This window comes from Dermacentor andersoni, chromosome 7 (assembly GCF_023375885.2).
Source record: "Dermacentor andersoni chromosome 7, qqDerAnde1_hic_scaffold, whole genome shotgun sequence".
NCBI classification, from domain to species: Eukaryota; Metazoa; Arthropoda; class Arachnida; order Ixodida; family Ixodidae; genus Dermacentor; species Dermacentor andersoni.
This window is the reverse complement of record NC_092820.1, coordinates 81,512,264-81,532,676: the sequence shown is the minus strand read 5'-3', so window position 1 is coordinate 81,532,676 and position 20,413 is coordinate 81,512,264. Positions and strand designations below refer to the sequence as shown.

The window sequence follows — 20,413 nt, the reverse complement described above, 5'->3', positions numbered from 1 at the left end:
GAGGGCCCGCTTCACTGCCTTTCATATCAGTGTATTGAGCTTGCCACGCTCCGATTGTTTCCACTCGTGCATTGCTATCGTACGTCTATTCCGTAAAATTTTTGTCCGTGTGCCGATGCGCTTCGAGATTTGTTCGACATTAACTTTAGCCAACTATCCTGACTCGCCAACTTGTCGCTTATCTCTTCTGATTTAATTCTAAAGATGATTAAATCTGACGTCTATACGAGGACAAAATCCGAGGTCACGTAGGTTTAGGTAGGCGGGAGCACCGAAGGTAGCCTTAGGCTGTTCTATAATGCACCGCAGGTTTGAAGGAAGAATGGGTTACGAGGGGATAAGATACTACACGAAATGAAGGATAGACAGGAATTAAGAAATTAAGGCAAGGTTTACGAAAGTTATTTTGAAGAGAGGTAGCTGCTTGGCATGAACGTCTTAGAAATAAGACGAAGAGATAGAAGGAAATATTGACAGGTATCGTCAACGCCAACGGCAACGGGAATGGGTCGGGGAGCGAGCAAATCGATATATTCTTACAAAAGGCTGTGAGCTTGTTTGCTCGGGGTACACACTACCGAGCCGTAAGTCAAAGCGCACGCCTATATCAGCGTACCTGGCTCAGTCGTGAATGACATTAAGTGTACTCATTGGTGTGCTGCACAAAGCAGAACAATCATATTGTAGAATGGAGAAAGAAATGAGGGAAAACAAGTGTTGATTACTTGTAGCTTTCTTACGCAAGCTATTCTTTATTTACACAACGTTAATTACGCGCGGTGAACTCTTATCAAGGTGCTCTGGAGGCGGGTTCTAAACCATCCGCATTCTCTTTGGCGAATGGAATGATTGACACAGATTGAAAACATTAACAAAGTCCCATGGCTCAGCCATCGCGCAACTTCGCAATGTGGTCCTTCTGGTAGATCGACGGAACGACGCGCCTGCGAGGAGAGAAGGAGAGAAGCACAAGGGTTACTCCCGAGACGGTCGTGATCCAATGACTTACAAATCCATCGTTTACCCATTACATTTGCACATTTTTGGTGCTCTTACATATGTCCATTAATGCAGTGGTCCTTGCATGTGAGAAATGCGCCACGTACGAGCCACGCAACATGACATATTTCGTGTGATTTCTTTGCCTTACATGGTCCGAGTCGCAAACTGCATACTAATTGGTCGTGCTGTGAAAAATTGCAGAAGCATTCCACTAGTTCGGAAAGCTCGCGTTTGGCTTTCCCTGTATTGCCAGGGTCAGAGCCAGCCGCGTGCAACGGCAGAGACAATGTAGCCGATCCGATTTCCTCGGTTCAGCCCGACCTCCGCGATTCGACCCGGCCGACAGACCTCCCCGGACACTACATGTAACCGTCTCTCTGAGGGAGGACGCTTCGGTGATTCTGTGGTAGAAGGGCATCCGGTCAACACTGTACTTTTACAGGTGGTTAGACAGTATGCAGAATTCCGTTAGCAAACTTTCCCGCACACCTAACTCGCCCTAACAAATTTGAGGTGGTCGCGTTCCTGCTAGCAGCAATGTTAAAGCTATGGACACGCGATTTGAAAGCTTGGGCGTTTCAGGAATCCCAGGTTGGCTGGAATGAGTGTCCCCAGTCTCCGCGCTGGCGCAATAATACGATCCTAGCCCGAGGTCCGCCATCTTGCTTAGGTCAGACAAGATGTATGGACAAGCGCACTTGTAGGTTTCTCGTATCAGCTTCGGTGATGTAACAAGTGCCGTATTAAGCAAGGCCTAACCGACTGCCTGGGCGCAAAGCTTCCAACTTTGCTCAAAGAGACGTACCTCCTGAATATTGTGGGGAAGTACTGGGCCAGGTAGGCGTACACGACAAACGGCTGCGGGCCGAACCAGATCTCGTCGAGCTTGTTGGCCACCGCGAGCACGATGAGCTGCGCGGCACGGCTGGGCGCCATCTTGTTGCTCTTGCCCGCCGGCGCCGGTTTGAAGCTCTCGGTCTTTCCCAGCACGTCGCTAAAGCACTTCTGGCGGATGGGCGTGGCCACGGGTCCAGGACAGACCAGAGTTACGTTGATTCCCTTGTCGAACACCTCGGACCACAGGCCTTCGAAGTAACCCTGCGCGCATCCCGACAAAGCCGAAGAACGAGGGGTCATCAAGCTACACGCGCTCTCTGTGCCGTGGTTGTTCCTGTTATCAGGATTAAGTGTAAGCACAAATAAAACGAACGAAAAGCATTGCTGCCTTCAGAAAGGGCTCAACGCACGTCTGCCTCAAGAAAAGAGGGGCCAGAAAAGGAACAGAAATGAAGAAAGAGGAACCACAATAAGAGGACACCTAAGGAGTGAAAAGTTCGTGAAAGGGACGAGAGTATAATCTGCAAAGGAATGTCGCGGTCAGTTTCTGCTCCCGTTGTACCTGCACTCAAGGCCTTAAGGGCCTTGCTCAAGTTCTTAAGGACATGTGAATTGTGCGAACGACTTTGACTATTGTTGCGCGTAACATCGCGTTACTGTGTGCATTTTTCTTGTTTTTTTTTTTCGTCTCTCTTCCTTCTCCTTTTATTCCCTTTACCCCTTTCCCCAGCACAGGGTAGCCAGCCGGTATTTACACTGGCTAACCTCCCTGTCTTTCCTTCCCTTTTGTCTCTCTCTCTCTCTCTCTGTACCTGCGTACATTAGTATGTATGTATGTATGTATGTATGTATGTATGTATGTATGTATGTATGTATGTATGTATGTATGTATGTATGTATGTGTGCGTGTATGTGTGCGTGTGTGTGTGTGTGCTCGTGTGTGTGTGCTTGTTTGTTTTCTTGTTTGTTTGTTTGTTTGTTTGTTTGTTTGTTTTCATTTCTGGCATGTCTTCCCTCGCCCAGCCACGCACATTACTAAGAATTTCTGCAACAGAGTGCCAGGGGCTCGGGCGCAGACGAGAGGTCAGGCAACACATATTATAGAAACAAACAAGTACAAAATTTATTTCACTACCATCGTGTACGATCGTCAGTGTCGGGCGTCCTGTGTAAGGAACTTTGTAAAAAGGCACGAGAGTCTTCGTAGAAAGCAATACAGCTAAAACGAAATGCAAACGACGATGACTGTATCCCAAACTGCGCATGCGCCATGTCACGTGGTGTAATATAACGTATAGCCAGAACTTTACTTCGAGGGCATCTGCAGCCTGCTCTTAATTAGGTTGTTTCCAATCAGCAAGCAGTCGGAAATTTAGCAGGTTTCCGGACACTCTTATGAACTTTTCAGAAGTGCACAGCCCTCTGCTGGATTAAACCCGATTGCGAGTTGCTTCAACTTACACGAGCATTTATGGAGCAATTGTTTTCTTGCACTTCCTTTTTTTTTTTTTTGTCCCGCCGACGAATTCAGCAGCCGTTGTCGAGAGTAACAAGAAACGAGACTAATCATACGCGTGGCACCCTCTGACGTACGGGGATGAACCTTTAATAATCGATGCAAAAGCAGAACTTACGTGCAAAGCCGCCTTGGTCGCGTTGTATGTGGCCGAGTCGGGTAGCGCTGGGCAGAAGGCATTCAAAGTGCGCATAAGTTGTTGCAATTAAAATAAGCAAACAGGTGTGGCAATAAAGGCACTGCGAGGATTAAAATACAGCTTTCTTTTTCCAAAAATATCTGTCTTTTTCAAGCACCCCTTCAGAGTCCGACCATACACGACTGTTTTCGTTCACGGTTTTCTTTTCCTTCTTTTTCTTTTGTTCCCGCTGCTGTTTGTAATAGCAATATGTAGCTCATGAGCTGAGAACTCCCAAATCATCAGTTTGAAGAATTTCAATGCAAATCGACCGGCTGAATAAGTGGAAACAAAAGGGCCTGACAAGAGAGCTCGCGCGAGGGCAAACTTCTTATCACTTTCTTTTTTCTTACGTCGCGTAATTCTATAGCGTATCGACATACTTTCGGAATGAGCGTCGCAAATTCAGCGAATAACCATATCACTGCAGCCAAGCATGATTTGCGAGATTTGTGTCGCGCGAATAATTCACGTGAAACGCACTGACGTCGAGGTGTTGCACCGCGATGCCAAAAATGCGGTCCGAAAGAGACTATACAGCCAGAGTCTTGTAACTTCGAACTCAACTGTAATGTTTTAGAAATGCTATCTTCTATGAATGTTATGTTTCTAACAAACGTTCGCACTTAGAGATGTGCTGAAAACCCTCGCATATTGCAACTGCAGATAAACAAACTTCCCAATGAAACTTCCAATGAATTTAAATTCTAGGGATCACCGTACGAGGCACGGCGAAGTGAGGGACTCCGCAATAATTTCGTCCTCCTGGGGTTCTTTAGGGTGCAGTCAACGCACGTTACACAGGTGTTCTGGCATTTGCAGGTGACAGGATGCAGGTTACATAATTGCGATATCTGCTTCTGGTGCATTATTGCGGATTTGTAAACTCCGTGCTTCAATTCTTAAAAAATTTTCGGCAATTTTTTTAATATAGTATGAGGGGCTAATTCAAAATTCTGCTTCCTAGAGTTGCTGGAATTCACCTTTCTCTCTCAAATGTGACAGACTTCATTCAAATTGTCCTAGCGATTGACTCATGAGAGGATTTCTGCGTTTTGCCTGCATTTAATAGGGAAATCAGTAGTTGTTCCCAAGCTAAAGTTCCCAAGCTCTGAAGACTGATTGATGGTATGATGCTAATGAGACTAAATGCGCCTAAAGCAGAATCATGGTACCCTTTAATATATTTAATTGCAATAACTCTAATCGAAGGCGTGTGTTCGCGTGCATGCATTCTGCTTTAACAGTAGTTAGTGTTCCGGTGGTAACCCTCGAATAACCGGTGAACGGGATCCGTCTTGGTCAAACGTTCGTGAAGCATTGCTATTAAGGTTCACCGTGTACCACGACTTCCTGTGCCTCGAAGGACGGGACGCAACAGCGGATGCGATAACAACACCCCAATTTCTGTCCCCAATTGACAGACGGAAAACACGCTCCTCGAAGCGCTCACCGATCTTGGAGGCGACGCTGGTGATGACGACCACGTGACCGCTCCTCCGCTCTAGCCAGTGTGGAATCACTGTCTGAGTCAGGTGCACGTGGCTGAACACGTTCAGCTCAAACATGGCCTTGTGGACCTGCCAAGGGACAAATAAGCAACGCAAGACATCGCGTAGTCCGCAAAGACGGCAGACGCCGTAACGGCTGTTCATGGTCCCTACAGCATTCCACTACATTCCCTCGAAGTATACCAGCAGAAGCGTTGACGAAAGGTAATGCGTTGATTTGCACTATGTACAGCCTTTAGTCTTTGAATATCTGTACTTTGGTGTAGCTTATAACAGAGCACTAATCACTTTTCATAACGTGTCACCAGTGCACACCCGCGCTGACGTTACATCGCTTCATCCAGCCAATGGGAAGGACGCGTACATAGAAGTACATGGACTTGTCTCAACTCCAACCCTCTAGCTTCGAGCAACATTGTGGTTTATTATTTCAACCTAGTAGTGTCATGCCAGATTTGGTGTGTGGCAACAATTGCACTCATTCAATCTTTGACGTACACCGTCGCACTGCTTTCAGAACACTGCAAAGAATATTCTATATTTGTAATACTTAACACAGCCGATCACGACGAAACATTCTTTGCTCCAAAGTCATTCTGATCTAGCGGCGCACGTAAATCTCGAATGTCAAGACCTATTTAATCACAGAATTTATGTAATCGAATTAAGCAGTTATCAGCGCGAAACGCTGAAGAAATGTTGTGTGACCAGCACGCAGCCCAGCTGAAGCACAAAGCCCGATAACAGATGCTGCAGCTTACTTGGAACTTTTCCTCAAGCTCAAGTGCCTCGAGCGGCCAGTCGGGCTGCAATTTTGCGTGTATTCGCGGGCTTCTTTCACTCTCGGAAAAACACTGTCACGTAGCACGTATTGAGCAACAGAAAGCTGTATTGGGGGTGTTTCATGTCGATCTGCAATTGTCTCGTTGGCACTTTTTCATCAAATTATAATATCTGAGAAGTTCAATAATTAATTAAGCCTAATTACCCAATTAGCCGGAATTAAAGAATAGGTTGAGCAATACTCCAAGCGACGGCAAACAAAATTACCTTGGTTCTATTCGCATAATTTTTTAAACTCTGGCTAAAGTTAGCTGGAACACCCTGCAGAACGTACGGCGTTCGGTCGTTAGACCTCTGGCGACCCAACACCGAGTTCTTGAAATGGTGTCTCGCACCTTGTCTTTCTTTTTCCAATATTGTTTTCTTTCATTGAACAGCCAGGCTAAAGTTAGCTGGGACACCCTATGTATACAGATTGGCTGACAAACCTGTGAGATTAGATTCGACGACCGACCGACGACTGTGTTCGCCGCTGTCGCTGCGATTTTATCGTTGCTTATCTCTCTGGGCACAGGCTAGTTCGCCCTTAGCGTCAAGTTTGTAAACTCGCAATGCTGACAGTATTCGGTGCTGCCGAGTTGCCACAACGCGACACTGCGTCCGAGTGGCGGCAGATTGACGCCGGGCATGCATGTGGCGACGCACCTCCATGCTGATGTCCTGGAACCGGGCGGACTGGGAACGACCCGCGCAGTTGACGAGGATGTCGAGGCGGCCGAACCTCTCGAGCACCTTCTCGAAGAGCTTGGGGTGCTCGTCGAACTTGGTCACGTCCATGGAAAGGACCAGCACGTCTCTTTCGCTCAGAAGCTCCTGCGCTAGAAACCGCAATCGCCATTTTAAATTTTTACCAAGTGTGCGCTATCGCTTCTCCTGCACACGTGTACGGCATTCCGAAATTCCTTTTTTTTTTTTTTCGCAGCATGCCCGCTACGCATGTTCACAACCTCCTCGACCCACGCGCCTTTTCGCTCCATGAGGAGCACGCTATGCGGTCCGTATACTGAGGGGCTTCATCGCCAGAGGAGCCCGATTCCTCTGCGCACGTATAGGCAACCAGTGAATAATGATACTGGCCGCGCTTTTGTATAACTCTCGAACGAACGAGTTCCATCCTTCATGCATGACCGTGTCCTCGGTGTTGGCGTCGGATCTGCTGTTCCCCGGCTGGCACCACAGCTCCAATGCCATCTTTTAAGTATTTACCACCTAGATTAGGAGGTAAGGAGTAATGCAGATTAGGAGATTAGGAGTAATGAGGAGGGAAGATAACCGATGGTCATTAAGGGTTACGGCCGCGATTCCAAGAGAAGGGAAGCGTAGCAGGGGGCGGCAGAAGGTTAGGTGGGCGGATGAGATTAAGAAGCTTGCAGGGACAACATGGCCACAATTAGCACATGACCGGGGTAGTTGGAGAAGAATGGGAGAGGCCTTTGCCCTGCAGTGGGCGTAGCCAGGATGATGATGGTGATGCTGATGATGATGATGATGATGATGATGATGATAACCTACATCAGAGAGTGTCCCTCCCCCTCTGCAAGATCGGGCTGAGTCCATCAAATTAAACCTCGAGCACTTCAGCGAAAGAACCGAGCTCAAAGTGCCTCTTATTATTATTATTATTATTATTGGCAACTCCCACCGGAAGTGGCACAACGCCTGCCTACTCTTCAGAAGGGAGGTGCCTCTTACGCAGGAAGTAGGGCAACCTGCACACAGCAATGACTCTCAAACATCGGTCCGCCGTTCGAAACGAAGCATGTACTCACTGAAGGCGAATGCGTGTTTCAGTTGTTCCCTTCTTATAATTATTGACAAGATATAAAGAGATGCTGGCGCACAAATAGGGGCCGACTACTAATTCGCTCTTGACTATGTGGTGCACACCACATACATTTAGAACATCCAACATATTGACACGTGTACTAGTTTGTCTTTATCGGGCGACGCGTTTCACCGCCAAACAAATGTTATCGCACAGCGCAGAACGCGCCTGCATGTATCGGAAGTGTCTGGAATGTTATCGATGCTTCCATCCGCTGTCTGTGACCGAACCTTGTGTAATCTGATCGCATGTGTGCGCGACGCGAATAATGTAGAACTTTGTGGAAGACACGCGGGTCCCAGCGATTACTCTGGAACATTCAACGACTGATGTATAAAAGCCGACGCGCTTGACCCGTTGATCAGATTTTGATGATCGCCGACTGCGTTCGCCGCTGTCGCCGTTCTTTGAGCGTAACCTGTTTTTGAGGGCACAAGTTCGCCCAATAAAACGCTAGCTTCGTCTTTCTCAGTTTGGCTGCTTTCTTCACAGTCACTACCACGTGGCAATATAACAATATACAACACAGTTACAACAAAGTTGCGCTATCACATACCAGCCAAAATAACAAGACCACATTACAAGGACTCTTAAAGCAATATTACGCACAATGATGTCTCATAACAAAAACAAAGAAACAACCAAGCAACAATGCGAACGACAATAGTATAACTCATACAAAGTGACAGTAAAAAATTATAAAATACTCATCTCAGGGTGACTGCCGACGTCAATGCGATTACCATTCGAGCAATGTAGCTATACACTGTATTTATGAAGTAACATTTATCGAACATCTGTATTGGTCGTTTAGGAAACTTGCGTTGTGTCGGCTACATGCGACACAATCCGGCAAAGTCACACTTTGCTTCAGCACTCGCCTGGCAACGCCTCCCATGAGCATGGCGGCATTACGATGACTGTATGACGCCGACGCAGCGACGACGGTGTAATGATGCAGAAGGAATGACAATGGTTGGTCGACGAAGATCGTATAACGGACGACGGCATGATCACAATGGGATGACGTTACTGAAGCAATGGCATTCGTTATACGACAGCATGACGACGGCACGAAGACAATGGTAAGAACACGGCTGTGTGACGACGACGGCGCGAAGAGAGTTGGATGGCGAAGTTTGAATGAAGACGATGGAACGAACGTGAGGCCATCATGACGACGGTATTACGACGAAAGCACGACGACGACTGTGTGATAACGGTGCAATGGCGACGATGGTTTGAGAATTAAGGTATGCGGACGTTTGAATGATGCCGAGCGTATGACGACAATGGCGTGTCGTCCACTGCACCACGAGTCCTGTGGGACGATGATGGCGTGACATCGACGGTACGACAAAAGTTGGACGATGAAACTGAAGTTACGACGACGGCACAACCATGACGTCACGAGGACGACGGTATGACACAGGACGTATGATAGCGACTGTCACGCAATGTCGACGATGGCGGGACAACGGCAGCATAAGCCCGATTGAATGACGGCAGCATGATTACGAGAGAATTACAAAAAAAAAGATGGATTGGTGCGTGTGGAACGGTGACGGTGGCATCATGATGACGCGATTACGGCCTACATAATGGGATGACGTTACTGAAGTGATGACGATAGGGCAGCTGACGACGACGGCATGAAGACAGGGGTATGACTACAACTGGTGTGAAAATGATGGTCGATGGACGAGAGTCGCATGATGAAGCTTTAGTGACGACAGTGGCAAAACCGCGGCGGCATCACGACGGCAGCGACAAGGAATGCATGGCGACGATGGCGTGAAGACAACGGAATGACTAGAGTTGGATGACAAAACTGGACTGACGACGATATATCGACGACGGTATCGCGGCCACGAGTACATACTTAGTGCTTGCTGTAACACAAATTCGGCCGCTGGTTGGCGCAAAAGGCACGACCACGCGTCGCCGTAACGAAAGTCAGATGACGAACCTGGCATGACCACAATGCAACGACCACGACCGCATCAATACTACGAGCACATACCTAGGGGTACAGGCTGGTAAACAACCTGGACCACGTACTGCGTCGGCGACAGACATGCAGACAGGACAGACAGACAGACAGACAGACAGACAGACAGACAAACAGGACAGGACAGGACAGGACAGGACAGACAGACAGACAGACAGACAGACAGACAGACAGACAGACAGACAGACAGACAGACAGACAGACAGACAGACAGACAGACAGACAGACAGACAGACAGACAGACAGACAGGACACAGGACAGACAGACAGACAGACAGACAGACAGACAGACAGACAGACAGACAGACTCAAAACGGCCGCAGTAGGCAAAGAAGGCTATTCGCATTAATAAATAGAGGCATCAGGGCAAAAACCTGGCATCCTCGCATTGTCTTGCTTTCCTTGGTGTCGGTGACTTTTGAACAAACTAATTATGTATTTTAAAGACTAGCCTTAGAGTTAATAGACATACCTATAGCCTAGTTCCGACGCCATTCTCTTTTCCTGGCTGCTTGCTCTCATCTCCTGGCGAGAATTATTCCTTTCATTTCAGATGTCGGTATTAGCCGTTTCTTTCTAGTCAGTTCAGATCTCGATATACGGCCAATTGCCTTTGTGGCTGCAAGCCATGTGTTAAGGAATCAACATCATGAATCATGAGACGGAAGAAAGGAAAGAAGAAGGAGTCCGCGCAGAGCGCGTACTGCGGCCGACGTTCTAGGGAATGCCAGTATATCACAAGGATCTACATCTACGTATACTTCTTGGCCAACCCTGAAGAGCGGATACGTCACTAACATCCAGCCTCTGCATCTACTACATCAACATCAGCATCAGCAAAGGACTACATGCGACCGACACTTTGACGCCCGCGTAATGCCGGGGACGACTCCAGCCCCGAGCGCAATTTCCACAGCAACTATCGTCACTGCTACGCAGCTGCACAGCGTTTTCCAGCATGGCGAGCAGAGAGGGGGCACCATGGAACCCGAGGTGCAGGCACGAATGAGCCCTCCGGTAGACCTGCTCGACCGCGATGGCCAGTACGTGATCATCGCCGTGCTGGGTGTTTCCATCGTGGGGTTCACCTGCGTCCTGGTCTACACGTTCGACAGGTACGGCAAGCTGAAGAAGAACGTTGAAGAAGAGCGTAACTACATCGTGCACCGCTGGACCAGAGCCGCGACCGACGACCTCAGCGGTGGCGAGCGGGCGGCTGCTATTGGCGGCACCGGGACCAGCAATGACGGCTCGGTCACCGTCGAGATTCCGATGCCGATGACCACGGCGAATGGGTCGAGCGTCGACGCGGGAGCATCGCTCAGAGTTGGACGCCATGCCAGCGACTTTGCTTCTGTTATGTGGAATTTCAGCAACGCGTTCTTCGTTGCAGGCAAGCAGGAGCGGTCCGCCATGGCCGCGGCCAACCTACACCACTGGAACACTACGACTGTGGATACTGGCAGTGGCGACGACAGCTAGCCATCCGGAGTATACCGAAACAATGCAAGACTTCTACATCCACCGCGGTACTTCAGTAGTACAGTCACCGTGGCTACCAACGTCAGCTGGAACGGGACATGTCATCACTGCATAACGAAAGTTAATTGAACGTCACATCGCAATCTCGCACAGATGCGCGAATATGAACTCGTGCATACAAACGAACACGTCGAGAACACGTCCTGCGGGACGTCTCACTAGTACAGATGGCTTTCTCAGTTCTTGTATATCATCATCACACTACTGTTTTGTGTCGCTTTTCACCTGCACAATGTGCCGTTTTCACCTGGACAATGTACTTTCCGTGCGTTCTTGAGTGGTGTATGTGTTTTCTTCTATACTTCAGGTCAATGAATTCTTGCAATTTCGTTTCAACGGTCGCTTTCTGCGCTGCCTCGGGTCCGCTCTCGCGGAGGCTTTGCAAGTGAAGGCCACGTATCATGTACTCCTCATGTTGAATAACTTTGCAGGATCATACAAAATGCAATTCAAGGCACGCATGCTGATGCCTGATTGTTGGATATGCGAACTATTAATCAATGTTGTTGTGATAACTATGCAAATACACGCAGTAAGCAGAATAAGTGGTCGAGTTTGTTAGCAATCACGCGTAGTTCTGATGGAAAATCTAGAGACGGAAGCACACGGCAAGACACTTTATGACACTTTTTAACGCCAATATAATTCTTTGTGTACGTCACCGTCTTGAGCCTATCTCTCTCTCTCTCTCTCTATATATATATATATATATATATATATATATATATATATATATATATATATATATATCTGTCCTCTTACGCCAACCCAGTGGCTCAAGTTGTCTGCCTGCTTGGTCCGCCAGGTATGTGTTCCTGGTTCTGATACCGTCCAGGTCGTTTCATTGTTGTCATTCCAGCTTCGTAATCTTGCTCTCGTCATACCTTTATCGACACGCCATCGTCGTCATCTTGTCGTTTCACCATCGTCAACACTTCAGTAACGTCATCCTACTGTCGTCACGACTTCGTCGTCATACCACCTTCATCGATCCGTCGACGTCATTCCTTGTTCGTCATTCTATAGTAATAATGCAGTCGTCGTTCAATCGTGATTATGCCACTGGTGTCATGCCACCGTTGTCCTTCCGTTGTCGTCGCACAGACGCTCTCATGCATCCGTTGTCAAACAGTCCTCCTCATGCCGTCTTAGTCATGCCATCGTCATTATTCTCTCTTCTTCATCCGGTTGTCGTTTTACAGTCGTCATCTCATTGTCCTCATGTCATCGTCTTCCCGTTCTCGTCGTTATACTATAACCATAATTTAAATATCAATATTTCATTGTCGTTATGCTATCGTCCTTGTACGCCTTTGTCGTTCCATCGATATCATTCCTTCTTCATTCCGTCGTCACTGCATCGGCATCATACAGTCGTCGTCACGCCTCCGTGATCACGGGCGAAGTTGGCAAACTAGTGCCATAGCAAAATGGGACAATATCGCAGTATGTGGCATATAGCCGCATCAGTGAAAGTCTCAGAATTACCACAGGATGTGTTATAGAATCGTAACTTCAGGAACATGTCTGTCGCTGCATTCCTCGGTGGCTATACGCATTGCCGTCGACAGTCATCGTGCAATAATTCTCTCGTAATTTACAGCGAAGCTGTTAGCCCCTCGTTGGTCGGCATCTTTCGTGTCGTCGTCTATGGACATGGTGAAATATGGACCGATCCCGGAGTTACTGCAATACCCGGACGCGCCGCAGCAGACGTAAAGCAGGCTGCAAGCACTCAGCAAAGTGAAGCGAAATTACATACACTCTTTGGAGTCAGGCATACAACATACAGAACAGCATCCTTCATTAAAAAAAAACAGGTACAAAACAAGCAACCAAACCACATAATTGATGATAAGGCGCCCTTGATAACAATGTGAAGTACGTAGCGCTCCCCGCATACGTTTCCCGGTAAAGTTTATTGTTGTGCAAGGTGCCGCAGCGATGGCAGCTTGAGGCGTGGGTAGTGACGTCAATAGCTTTTCCTATATAAAAGAATAAAAGAACCAGCCTGTCAACTGATTTGATTGTTGTTGCAGCACTGATTTGGGTAGACAACGCATAATTAGAACTCCCGAGGACCAGCGTGAATACGAGGAAAGGCAAAGTAAAAAGAAACGGCAATACGACCAGAGGTGGCGTGCTATGAAAATTACCAATGCTCACATTACTCTAAAGCAAAAATCATGAGCCATTCCGTTCTGTGAGAGTGGATGACCAGCGAAGCTGTTTAGTACACGGCACAGAGGTGACACAATTTTGAACAAAGGTACGAACACAGTTATTCTCTTGATCGGCGGTCATCGTTACGAAAGGTACGCACACACATTTATTTATGTACATTTGCGTGGACGACTATATATATATATATATATATATCTTCTGCCTTACTAGAGGGATGAGCCGCTGTGTTTCTTGCTTGCTTAGAGGAGTACGAGCCATAGTTTTTGTTGACGCCGAACAAAAATACACGCAAGTCTTGCCATGAACATCTTCACTGTAATGCAGCAATGTTACCCCCACAGCAGATGTAGTAGTGGTTTTCAGCAGCTTAGCTGGACATCCGCTTTCACAGGACCGCGATGGCGAGTCATTTTTCTCCTAATGTCAACTAGAATATCGGGTATCTCGGTTTGTTCCCTCTCTGATGCACACCGCTCTCTTCCTGTCAATTAAAGTTACGCCTAACATTTTTCGTTCTATCACTCTTTGCGGGGTCCTTAGCTTGTTTTCGAGCTTCTATCTGCCCCATATGTTGCCCCCATATGTTAGCACCAACAGAATGCAATGATCGCACATTTTCTTTTCAACGACAGTGGCAAGCTCCCAGACAGGATTTGATAATGCCTGCCGTACGAACTCCAACCGATTTTTATTCTTCTGTAAACTTCCTTCTCATGATCGGGGTTTCCGGTGAGTAATTGACCTAGATAAACGTACTTCTGTGTAGACTCTAGAGGCTAACTGGCGATAGTGAATTCTTGTTCCCTTGCCAGGCTATTGAACATGACCTTTGTCTTCTGCATATTAATCTTCTACGCCACTCTTACACTTTCTTGGTTAAGATCCTCAATCGCTTGTAATTCTTCGCCAGTGCTGCTGAACAGGACAATGCCATCTGCAAACCAAAGGTTCCTGAGATATTCACCGTCGATCCTTGCATGTAAGCCTTCAGTTTAAATTATTAACACTATTACTATTATTATTATTATTATTATTATTATTATTATTATTATTATTATTATTATTTGAAGACATATATACACTTGACAGGAAAGAGAAAGCGAGGAGCAGGCTGGCAACTGCCACCGGAAACAACGCTTGCCTGCTCTTCAGAAAGGAGGGGACACAAACAAGGAAATAGAAGATGGGAAGAAGGGGAAGGAAGAGGGAAGAAAGAGCAAGAGGCCAAATGTCAATGAATAAAGCAGAACACACCCAGTGCAGGTCACGCGCAGTAGGGCGAGTCACTGCAGGTCGCGTTATTAAAGAATATTGAGGTAGAAGGAATAGTGTTCGAGGTCTTGTCATTTGAAAACCGAAATATGCTACAAACGTAAACCTAAAATAGTTGCGTCTAGACAAGTAAGGAGAGAGCGATGAGCCTGATCCTTTGGATACTTCTTCTGAGTATACAGTGAACAGCATTGGAGAGATTGCGTCTCCTTGTCTGACTCCTTTTTTGACAGGTAGGTAGATAGACTTAAAATGCCTGAAGTAGCAAAGGGTGTTAATCGCACAAAAGTGCTTTGTACAGGCGATGCTCAGCCGTAACCGATGAATAGTCTTCTTTGTTTCATCTAAAAGTAAAAGAACGTTGAACTCAATAGGCGGATGAATACCAAAATTCCAAAGAATTGTTTCTTCCTCGCCATGCGGGTTTCCATCGAGCACTGTACGGATGGTATATACCGTTTCTTAAACCCCGGAGGTCAAGCTGAACAGCGCTGAGTACAGTGCAACGTGCAGAAGTGGTATGTGGAAGCTCGGCCAACATCCATCACGTTGACCAGGTAATATCACCTTACCTACGAGCGTGTACTTGACGTCTTCGACGGCCTGCTCGTCGACGTCGGAGAGAACAACTTTAACGCCATGAGAGGCGAGTTCGAGTGCCGTCGCACGGCCCAGGCCGCTTCCGGCACCGGTGATCCACGCTACCTGGCGCCTGAGGGTTGCTGCGTCAGAAGCATACAACACGAGGTTATACGCCGCCAATGGTAACACAGTCTATGCATACACTACCACGCTAGTGCATTTAGGAGTACTGAAGAAATTTAACTAGCATTCTCGACTATTACTCATGTGCATAAGGAATCAACTAGCACCTCGCATACCTTTTCAGAGCTTAAATTTATCCTGAAATTTTTATTGAAGCGAAAATTATGAAACTATAGCACTTGCATTGTTTAGTCTTACCACGACTGCTATACCACAGACATGACTGCCCACTAGGAAATAGATGGATCGAATTCCTCAAGCTACGATCACATTACATAGCTTACTATTTAGAACTCGAGCTTCACGTGCCTCGCTTAAGTTCGTTTGCCCTTAAAGCCCCTTCCCTCGCCCTCCCCCCTCCCCATCTGCGAGACGTTCTCGGCTCAACATTGTCTGAACACTAACCATTTAACCTTGCACCAAATAACTATCCGCGGGGCTGGGGCTGCACATATTCGCCACAGAACTATTTTCGAAAAATACACGGGCATTAGCGATACTCTTGAACCACATACATTGGCGGAGACGTTGGACGTTGTGCAGTTGTATACATGACGTGTAGGAACTTCTACGCGAAAAGTCGACAAAGACAGAAAGTAAACCACCTGACCAGGCAGCTGTCTAACAACTAGAACTGTATTTCTTAAGAATGGGCTAAACCAAAAAAAAACATGAAACAATGAAAGCGCATTTGTATTGCCCGCAAATTGCATTGCATTGTGTTGCAGTGCAGGGGCACAAGTGGCCTTGCAGAGGCATATAACCATGACGAGAATATTTAGCGCAATAATATGATTAAGTAAAAAAGCAACTGACTGCTGCCTCTTGTTGTGATCTAAGAAGCAGATCCTTGAGATTTTTTCATTTGTTTTTAGTTTTCTTACTTCAACCCATTCTTCCGAAGAAAAATATTGTTCAGTTGTTTTCGCTTGTGCCGTGTGGTCCCCTGTCCGTCCTTGTCTATTTTTCCCGCTCAAAATTTCAACATCGGTGCTTGCTAACTCGCTCAGTTTAACCTTCTGTGTATGGTACGTGTTTTACAACTGTGTACCACGCTATGTACGGCTTTTCGCCTAATTAGAACCAAATTTTACAAATCGACGTGCACACCTTACAGGAATAAGACCAATTTTATACTGTTCCTAGTGGTCTTGAGTTGTTCAGACTATTTCTTGAAGTGTGACTATTTAGGAAATTATTCGCTTTAACTATGCAAAAATAGTAATCATTTATTTCAGAGACTATGTTATATTTGAACGGATGGGGAGCGTGCTCAGACCACTGCGTTATCTTTGGCGTGGTGTTCTTTTTGCCGGGGCTATGAAGAAAGCGCGCTAAGAATGAAAAAAAAAATGACGTGACTGCGCCCTTGCGCGTTGTTTTGTTTTTCTCTAACGTTGTTACGATTTAACGGTGAAGCTCAGCACAATCTGAGAACGGACTGAATTGCTCACATCTAAGGTAACAACTTCAATACGTACTGCTGAGGTAATGGGGAATTCAGGTTCGGTTAATGACGCCACGCGATACACCGATTCCCGCCTCCACCCCTCTGCTAAGGTGTGATTATCCTGTAGGGGAATGAAGTTTCCCGTAGTTATAATAACACCTTTACTTGCGTCAGCTAGGCACTGCCTACCGGTGCCGTACAATTAATACAAATCGACTATTGCAGACGCTTGCGTCTAGTGGCAGGCAACTTGAATTCATTGTTCTCGTGACACTCACGTGATCTTATCGCTACACTCACATTGTCTTTCGCTCTTGTATCTACACGCTCGTATCTTTTAATTTCTCTTTGTATTCCATGCCCCGCCACTTTTCCCCTTCTCTGACTCAGACTGACAGAGCTCTACATCGTTACAGTTACAAAGATGCAGCGACGACTTTCTGTCTCCATAGAATGTCTCAGGCTGTAGTGTAATGCCCCTGCCACACGGGCACTCTAAAGTCCTTTAGGTAAGGGGACATCTACCGGAAAGGCGTTCAAGTGCAGTGACACACGACAAAGGAGTATCTCCTTTACGGCAAAGTTCCTTTGCGGGAAAGGAGATCGCGCAACTACTTTTCGAGCGGAAAAGGAGTTACTCTCGCACACAGCGTGCACAACTAGTCAATAGAAGGAAACCTGCCACACAACTACGTTGCCCATAGGTATTTTTTACCTTGCGAAAATGTTTTAATTGTTAGTGGTAATACAATTTGTCGAATAGTGAAGATTTCCTCTAGCTATACTATCTAACGTTCGCATAACGTCGCTAGTGCCGCCATGTTGAATTCCGGCAGTGTAGTCGTTGTTTGCTGCGCGCATGTGGTGCGTTCACGTCGCGAGATGGAGACTGCACAATCAGCGCCCGCAGGAAATACCCAGAAGAAACCACAGTTGTTGGAATAACATATTGAATAAAACGCGTTACACCTGCGCGCACAAAGGAAGAGACGACAAAGACGTGGAAAAGGACGACAGAAACGTGGGCATCACCAGAATAAACAGCACGCACAGCAAAACCCCGGCTGCACATAGTTGCTGGACCAAGTTAAATGGCTGCTAACAACGCAAAAACGTGAATAAAATAAAATAATTTAGCCATTTACAACGAAAAAAGTATATTTTTAGGTTCTACAGTAGCTAAGTGTAATTAAATACGCAGCTTTTTAAGAATGTTTTCTCTCGCGTGGCTTTACCAGCCAGCGCTATTTTTCTTCGGCGTTCATCTGAGGAACTACCTAAAGAAGTTCAGTGCGGTGCCGTGTGTCATCGGCGCAACTCCTTTCTGCAAAGGGTCCTACAGAGTAGCAAACGGGGTTTACTGGAGAGGTCTTTAGTTTTGCCCGTGTGTCAGGGGTATTAAACAAGCGACCTTAGCGCACTGGAAATGTTCCTGATGTCTTGTGTGGCGGTAATATAGCTGATATATTTGATAGCGAGGATACGTGACAGACGCGTTCGAAAATGAGAGTGAGTGAGTGAGTGAGTGAGTGAGTGAGTGAGTGAGTGAGTGAGTGAGTGAGTGAGTGAGTGAGTGAGTGAGTGAGTGAGTGAGTGAGTGAGTGCGTGTTCGAGCGAGCGAACGAGTGAGTGAGTGAGTGAGGGAGTGAGTGAGTGAGGGAGTGAGTGAGCGAGTGAGTGAGTGAGCGAGCGAGTGAGTAAAAAAAAGGACACAGTGTTTTCAATTTTGTACATAGTTATTCGGGAGCGCACTTTTTTCTTTAAGTAACCGATATTTCATAATAACAAGTAAGCACACTTATGTGCTTCGGTCGCCCCTGAATGGTCTAACTGCAACAGCAGCAGACTGTCGCCGCAGACACTGCGTTCTTAAAAGAGAAGTATTTGCGAGGCACACAACATCGTCGCCCTGCGCTACTGTATCGCTTGCTGTGGCCTCCGAAATATATGAACAGATCTCACCACTCTCAGGGCATGCGCGACGCGTAAAACGTCGTACAAATTGCAAGGCGCCAAAGACTTGCAGTACCGCAGTGGTTAGTGCGTCCAACTACCTACTGCCCATTACTGCAAGGGTGCGAGTTCGAATTGTGAACTTAACCTGTACAGTGATTAATTATTTGTGATTTATCTTCTGAACTATCCAATTCTGAAACTTCGCTCCAATGTATTAGGGGAATTATTCTATTCATGAACTTTCCGCTTCCCTGCGCTTAATTAAATTAGAATTTTTGAAATCTGAAAATCAGCGTATGGAAAACGATACGGTGGGAAAAACGATACGCCATGTTTTTCCCTCTCCATTGAAGGAAGGGTTCCAATTTTCAGTCGGCATGACCACGCTTCACTAAGCACTGCCGCGTCGGATCACCGGCTGCATACGGCGTCCTACTGCTGAAACACGATGTCGTGGGTTCGACTCCCGAACGCGGCGACCGCACTTCAGTGGATGCGGAACGCAAAAGCAGCGCTCGTGCACTTAGACACGGGTGCACTTTAGAGAAACTCCAAGTAGTAAAAAAAAATAATAATAACGCGGACCCTTCCACTGCTGCGTCCCTCGTAGCTCCAGGCTCTTTCGGTCGTTAAATAAGCCACGAACCTATCGCCGCTCGCTGAGCGAGCCATTATGACCACCCAATGGTCCTGATGCGCCAAAACAAAACGAAACATGGACCCGTACGCGCCGACGGCGACGGGAGCTATAGAAAAGTGCGCATTTAAAAGGGAGATTAAAAAATAAGAGTGGGAAAAGGACAAGGCTGGCTCACCCGGCGAGGTGCCGAAGTGCTCGGCAAAGATGAGACTCCAGCAGGCATCGGTGTAGTAGCGAAACCAGTAGGCGACAGCAGCGAGGGCGGCGACGCCCAGTGCGGCGATGCCGAGGGCCGCACAGCACAGCATGATGGCCGCAGCAGCCGGCGCACGACCACGAGCAGCGAGGGATAGACTGGCACGCGCGCACAAAAAGCCGCTCAGATGCCGCGCCGCGCAGCCGACGACGCGTTATCGGAGTCCGCAATGACCTGAGGGTCACGGCTCATTCCTTATCTCCCAGCCACTCTCTCTTACTCTCGGGCCCGCCAAGTCGTTTCTTTTTCCTTCTTTTTTTTATCAGCGAGTTGTCGGCTTCTAAGTGCGAGCGTGCGCTGTTTCACGCGCTTTGTTTTCCGCTGGCCTGCGCCACCGCAGCTCAGCAGCTGTTGTTTTAGCCACGCGTCGATTCAACGCAGGCCCGTTTCCCCTCGCCCCGTAGCTTGTTCGTCTGGGTGCAACGTACTACGTATATCGATATCGCTGGCGCGAAAGCATTCAGAGTCGTGAAAGTTTGCGGACCACGAAGTCGGAGGAAAATCTTGATATTTGCGCAGCCTGCATCCGCGGCGCGGTTCCTGGGGATTTTTCTGGGCATTCTAAACAAAAGTTATATCTGCCTTTGGGGCTGCAAACAATAATAGTCGTGTTGCGGGCTTGTTT

At 47.3% G+C, this 20,413-nt stretch overlaps 1 protein-coding gene across 1 annotated transcript; it reads right to left on the bottom strand.

Annotated features, from left to right (window-relative positions):
• Nucleotides 1–717: 717 nt before the first annotated feature.
• On the bottom strand, nucleotides 718–19,949 carry LOC126534225 (dehydrogenase/reductase SDR family member 7-like). Its single transcript, XM_050181487.3, has 7 exons — nucleotides 19,708–19,949; nucleotides 15,294–15,443; nucleotides 6,533–6,705; nucleotides 4,987–5,113; nucleotides 3,474–3,520; nucleotides 1,808–2,100; nucleotides 718–944 (listed from the first exon to the last, which is right to left on the bottom strand). Exons 1-7 carry the CDS (start codon nucleotides 19,838–19,840, stop codon nucleotides 887–889), a joined length of 981 nt encoding a protein of 326 aa, XP_050037444.1. The 5' UTR covers nucleotides 19,841–19,949; the 3' UTR covers nucleotides 718–886.
• Nucleotides 19,950–20,413: the final 464 nt, after the last annotated feature.